A 7,003-nucleotide genomic window follows, 5' to 3' on the forward strand; every position below is an offset into this window, starting at 1 on the left:
TCTTCAGATCATGCCATATTTTCATTTTCTCTTTATAGATTTTTGTATTATCATATGCTTCATTTCTAATCTCCTCAAGTTCATTAAGTTGTAATAATCTTTTCTCACCAACATCTTTTAGATTAAAATTAAATTCCTTAATAGCCCAAAATACTTTATGCTCTAATTCTACAGGTAAGTGGCATGTTTTTTCCAAATATTGCTCTCTAAGGGGACATTTCTATATGAGTCTTATGAGCACTTCTATATGCCCATAATGTTGTGTCAAGTTTAGCAGACCAATCTAATTTATAAGGATTTACAATCTTTTATAAAATGCGTTTAATTTCACGATTTGATATCTCTGCTAGACCACTAGTCTAAGGATGATAAGCAGTAGAGAATCTATGCATAATATCATCTTTCTTAATTAATTTTTTGATTCTCTTATTCCTGAAATGAGAATTTCCATCAGTAATAAGTACTCTCAGCATTCCATATCTTGTAAAAATATTTTTAATTAAAAATTTAGAAACACTCCGAACATCACAACTAGGTACAGCAATAGCTTCAATCCATTTGGACATATAATCAACAACAAGTAATATGTATATGTTTCTAAATGAAGGCATAAATGGTCCCATAAAATCTAATCCCCACACATAAAAAATTTCAACTTCCAATGTGTAATTTAGAGGCATTTCATTTCTTCTAGAAATATTTCCTACACGTTGACATCTATCGCATGTTTTAATAAATTCATTAACATCATTAAAAATAGTAGGCCAATAAAATCTAGCCTGTAAAATTTTATATGCAGTTCTATTTATTCCGAAATGTCCTCCAAATTCAGAATCATAGCATCTTTCAATTATCTGTTGAGTTTCTTCATAAGACACATCTTCTAATAATTAGAACTTTACATTATTTATATAAATATGGGTCATCCCAAAAATAGCTATTTTAATCATATATAAACTTCTTTAATTGTAGATTTTTTATATCAGGCGATAGAATATCACTTATAATATAATTCACTATATCAGCATACCACGGTACATCCATTTCATAAATACTATAAAATTGTTCATCACGAAAATTATCTAAAATTTCATTTGCAAAATTAGTTAATATTTTTATTTATATTCTAGAAAAATGATCAGCTACTTGATTATCATTTCCCTTTCTTTCAATCACAATAAATCAAACTCTATGAATAGAAGTATCCATCTAATTAATCTTGGTTTAACATTCTTCTTTTGCATTAAATATCTAAAGCAGAATGATCTGTATGCACTATACATTTAATTCCAATTAAATAAGGTCTAAATTTATCAAAGGCATAAACAATAGCTAATAACTCTCTTTCAGTAGTGCTATAATTAATTTAAGCATCATTTAGAGTCTTACTAGCATAATATATAACTTTAAAAACTTTGTCGTGCCTTTGTCCTAATACTGCTCCAATAGCATAATCATTAGCATCGCACATTATTTCAAATGATTTTTCCTAGTCAGGTGGTACTATTATAGGTGCAGTGACTAACTTTTTTTAATAATTCAAATGTAATTCAAATGCTTTTTTGCATTCTTCATTAAAATCAAATTTAGTTACTTTTTCTAAAAGTTGGCATAGAGGCTTAGTTATTTCTGAAAATTTTTTTATGTAGCGCATGTAAAAACTACCATGTCCTAGAAAACTTCTCACCCCTTTAACATTAGCAGGCAGTGGTAATTTAGATATAACTTAAATTTTTGCAGGGTTTACTTCCATACCATTTTCTAAAATTTTATGCCCAATTTTATCAAAAATTTTATGCCCAAGTACAATACCTCTTGCAATCATAAATTGACATTTTTCCCAATTTAATACTAAATTGTCTTTTTCACACACTTCCAGAACTTTTTCTAAATTATTAAGGCATAATTCAAATGAAGTTCCAAATACGAAAAAATTGTCCATAAACACTTCCATTCTATGTTCTATAAAATTATATGTTCTATAAAATAAAACTGACATCATACATCTTTGAAATGTTGCTGGTGCATTGAATAGTCCAAAAGGCATTCTATGAAAAGCAAATGTTCCATATGGGCTTGTAAACGTTGTTTTCTCTTGATCCTCTGGAGCAATTGGAATTTGTTGATAACCAGTATATTCATCTAAAAAGCAATAATACTTATTCCCAACCAATATATCAAACATTTGGTCTAGAAATGGAAAAGGAAAGTGATCTTTTCTGGTGAACATATTTAATTTTCTATAATCAATGCAAATTCGCCAACCAATTACCTGTCTTATTGGTATTAATTCATTTTTCTCATTTTCTTCAACAGTCACTCCTCCTTTTTTTGGTACACAGTGAATTGGGCTTACCCAAGCACTATCTGAAATAGGATATATAATTCCAGCATCTAACCATTTTAAAATCTCTTTTTTAACAACTTCTTTCATTATTGGATTTAATCTACTATGAGGATCAGCTTTAGGTTCATGTTTTTCATCCAATAAAATTTTGTGCATATAAATTGAAGGTCTAATTCCTTTAATATATGCTAAAGTCCATCCAAAAGCCTTTTTATACTTTTTTAACATTTCTATCAACTTTTGTTCCTGAATCTCAGTTAACTCAGAAGATATAATAACCGAGAACGTACATGACTTTCCTAAAAATACATACTTTAAATGGGAAGGTAATATCTTTCATTCATGTTCAGGTGATTTAAAACTTGAAGGAGTAAGATTTATACTATTACTTTAGATAAAGTCTAACGTTTCAAATTTACCCTGAATATATTCCACTTCTACTTCTTTAATTTCATCTTCATTCTCAAAAATTTCTTCTTGCTTAAATTTATCTTCAAATTCTTTCTTAAACTGTTCATTATTTAGATAATAGCTATTTCCATCCTAAAACATTCATTATCTTTTTCTATTGCAGAATATTTCATAGCTTTGGCTATATTAAATTTTACTTCTTGATCATTAACTCTCATTATTAATTCTCCTTTTTGTGCATCTATTACAGCTCTTCCAATTGCAAGAAATGGTCTCCTTAAAATAATAGGAATTTTTTTATCTTTCTCCATATCCAATACTATAAAGTCTACAGGGAAAAAAATTTATCCACTTTTACTAGTACATCCTCTATAAATCCTATTGGATAAGTTATTGATCGGACAGCTAACTGAAGAGTTACTGTAGTAGAAAAATTTCTCCCAAATCTAAACGTTTAAAAATTGATAAGGGCATAAGATTGATACTCGCTTCTAAATCACGTAAAGCTTTTCCATAAAATTTTTCACCAATTGCATAAGGTATAGTAAAACTACGAGGATCTCATAGTTTTTCAGGAAACTTTTTCTAAATAATAGCACTACACACTTCATTGAGTGCAACGGTCTCATGATCTTTAAACTTCCTTTTCTTGTTTAATATATCTTTCTACATCCTTTATAGATTTCACATAACTAGGCATTTGTTCCAAAGCTTCAACAAAAATAATATTTATCGTTAACTTCTTTCGGATTTCCAAAAATTTTATAAATTTTTTTATCTTTATTATTCTGCTTCAGTCTTTGAGGAAATGGAGGGAATGGTTTTTCAAAAGGAATTTTCAAAAGGAACATGTGTTTGTTAATTTTCCTGTTGATCATTTTCCATTTTTTCCTTCTCTTCATTAACTTCAGTTTCTCTTTTAAGTTCAGTTTCACTTTTGAACCTTGTTTCTATTTCTTTCCACTTTGTAATTGATTCTCTTTAATCTGCTCTTTATTTTGATCTATTGTATTCACTTCCACAGTACTCGGAAGAATTCCAGAAGGCCTATTACTAAGTGCAGTAATAATATGTCTTAATTGATTTTCAATATTTCTAATAGCAGTCCCTTGATTTTGTATTTGATTTCACAATTTCAACATCAGTTCTTCCATCGTCAACTTCTTTTCCTTAACTTGTGGGTTAGGATTGGAGTTAAACCCTGGAGGATAATAATGTTAAAAATTAGGATTTCCTTGATTTCTCAGATTTCCAAATGGATTCACTAAATTATTATAATTATTCCAACTAAAATTAGGGTGATTTTTCCATCCAGGGTTAAAATATTTAGAATAGGGTTTAGAATAGGGATTGTTATTAATATTTAGAATAGGGATTGTTATTTCGATTATTTATATCATTTAAGGTTTCAAAAGATGGTTGAGTATCAATATTTTGTCCTAGTGAATTTTTCTCTAATACTGAAGGTATTTGAGAATAGTTCACTCCTATTTGATCAATCTTTTTAGAGATAGTAGCAATTTGAGATGTCAAAATAGACATTGCATCAGAATCATGAATACTGGCTACTCTTTTAGGATTTACCCTTTCAGAGGGCATTGAAAATTGTTAGTAGTCATTTCTTCAATTAAAGAATATGCTTCATCAAATGGTTTTGACATTAATGATCCACCCGAAGCAGCATCTATAATAGATTTTAACGATTCTACTAATCCATTATAAAAGGTTTGAATTATTAACCAATCTGGTAAAGTATGGTGTGGAAATTTTCTAAGATGATCCTTAAATCTTTCCCAAGCTTCATATATCAATTCCCCTTCAATCTGACAAAAAGATGTAATATCATTTCTAAGCTTAGCAGTTTTTTAGGGTAGAAAATATTTAGCAAGAATTTTTGTGATAGTTTTCCCAAAGTTCTAATAGATCCAGGTACTAATGAATTTAACTAAGCCTTGACTTTATCCTTTAATGAAAGAGGAAAAAGTCTAAGTCTAACGACATCATTAAACACTGTAGACAAATTTTAAGAAAACTTGCAAGATGTAAGTTAGGATCTTCAGTAGGTGATCCTCCAAACTGATTATTTTGTACAATTTGGATAATAGCAGGTTTAAGTTGAAATGAATTAGCAGCAGCATTAGGATTTTGAATAGTTAAATGAAGTTCAACTGCTGTCGGATTCACATAATCTTTTAAAGGTCTTTGTCGATACTCATTTATTGGATTTTTTATAATATTCGCCATTTCTTTCAAATTCTTAATTTCTCTTTGTTGTTTTCGTACTTTTTTAATGATATATTCTAATTCTAAACTGTAAGGTACTAAACCTTCACATCCAATATTTTGCATAAACAAATAAAGTAAGCTAAGTAAAATTCTTTAAAAATATAATCTTAATTAAATATCTTCTTAGATTATTTTTTATATTTTTTTCTGTTTTTATATGTTTGTATAGTATATATATATTCTCTAAATTTCCTAATTTATCAAACTTATTTAATTTAATTAAGTTTAACCATTACTTTCCCCGGCAACGACACTAAAAACTTGATTTCAATTTTTTATATGTAAGGATTTATGAAGTTGACACCACTACAATGCCAAAAACTTGATCCCTGTATGAAAAGTAAGCTGTATGAAAAGTAAGTTGTGAAAAGTAAGTTGTGTAAAATATATATAATTATAGGTAATTGATAATGAGATTTTATCCAAGTATATGTATCCTTATCAAGTAATAATGAATTTTCTATTTAAGCCCCAAAAATCTATCACACAGAGAAGGCGTAAATTAGCAATGATAAATTTTACTAGGAAATTTACAGAAAATCAAACGAAATCACTGTCACTAATTTTAAATGTTGATATGTTAACCAAAATAAATTACTTAACTATTAGCAAAACTGAAATGCAAATTTTTAATAATATCTACTAATCTACTAACTATATTTTTGTAATGAAGATTTTTTATGTCATTTTTGTTCGAATTTCTGTCTTTTCTTGATATTGTGTTGCACTTTGAATTGTCCTGATTATTTTTATAACTTTATATATATATATAAGACTTATTTTTTTTTAATATTAGTTGGGCTTGGGGAAGCCTTCATCAAAACCAAAAAAATTAATGGACCCACGTGGCAACATTTACATGGTACATACTGGGAACCATTTACCCGAACCTGCACTTGCACTCACTCCGCAACAACCGCGTCGGCTCCGTGTAATTTTTTAGAAGAATTCGGACCCGTTTCCTCCGTAAAACCGCGTTAGCGTGTCAGCCCGCACCGCCCGCATATATAACTGACGGCTGCCCTAAACACAAAAATATCTCAGCGTTCCCATTTGCCCCATTCGCATCACCTGTACGATCTTGAATCATCTTTGTTCTTCATCACTAGCTTTCGCCTTCGCCACTTTTTCAAATCCATTACTTTGCATAGAGAAGATTTGTTGTTTACCAAATCCGAAATTGCGGGTCAATCTCTGAGACCTCATTTATGAAAACCCCATCGCGAGTATCTGCACCAAAGACTGACCCCTCTCCCTTCCCTCCGCTCATCGAAGACGATTTTTCCTATTACTACACCTTCTTCCAAGACGCCATCCCCACCGACCATCCTTCCTCCCCCGCACTATCTGGGATGCTTCCACTTCGCCGCCGCCGTTCCCTCCCCGACGAATCCGATGACGCTTCCAGCGATCGTCGGCGAAAACGGAATCGCATCGTGGCTCGGCTGGTCACGTCCCTTGCCGCTCTTGACGGCCAGGAGGAATTCGATCGGAGGGAGTCGGAGGATGACCTCTCCCTCCTTCGTGCTAACCACGACAAGAAGGCCGCCACCTTACTCGACTACTACTTCCGCCTCCAGGACCATTACTCTGAACTAGAGGCTGCTGATTCCCTCCGAACGACGAGTGACTGCGCGGCCGCATCAGCCGCCGCCGCCGCCGGTGGCGCCGCCCGGTCGGGTGAGTCTCCCGATGACGGTAATCCGTCGCCGCATCATCATCAGCATCAGCGACGGCTGTGGGTGAAGGATCGGTCAAGGGCGTGGTGGGAGCGGTGTAGCCACCCTGACTTCCCCGAGGCAGAGTTTCGACGCGCGTTCCGGATGGGGCGATCCACGTTCGACATGATCTGCGGAGCTCTTGGTGTGGCTGTGGCCAAGGAAGACACAATGCTTCGCGCGGCAATCCCGGTGCAACAGCGCGTGGCTGTCTGTATATGGCGCTTGGCCACAGTCATTT

General features: G+C 32.5%; 1 protein-coding gene across 1 annotated transcript in view; it reads left to right on the top strand.

The window, feature by feature from the left end:
* Nucleotides 1-6,067: 6,067 nt before the first annotated feature.
* Nucleotides 6,068-7,003, top strand: part of LOC110035946 (protein ALP1-like) — a 2,038-nt gene continuing 1,102 nt past the window's right edge. The window contains exon 1 of the mRNA XM_020740285.1: nucleotides 6,068-7,003. This exon is cut by the window's right edge and continues 1,102 nt beyond it. Coding sequence (XP_020595944.1) covers nucleotides 6,253-7,003 — 751 coding nt within the window. The 5' untranslated portion in view covers nucleotides 6,068-6,252.

Source organism: Phalaenopsis equestris, unplaced genomic scaffold (assembly GCF_001263595.1).
Source record: "Phalaenopsis equestris unplaced genomic scaffold, ASM126359v1 Scaffold200907, whole genome shotgun sequence".
NCBI classification, from domain to species: domain Eukaryota; kingdom Viridiplantae; phylum Streptophyta; class Magnoliopsida; order Asparagales; family Orchidaceae; genus Phalaenopsis; species Phalaenopsis equestris.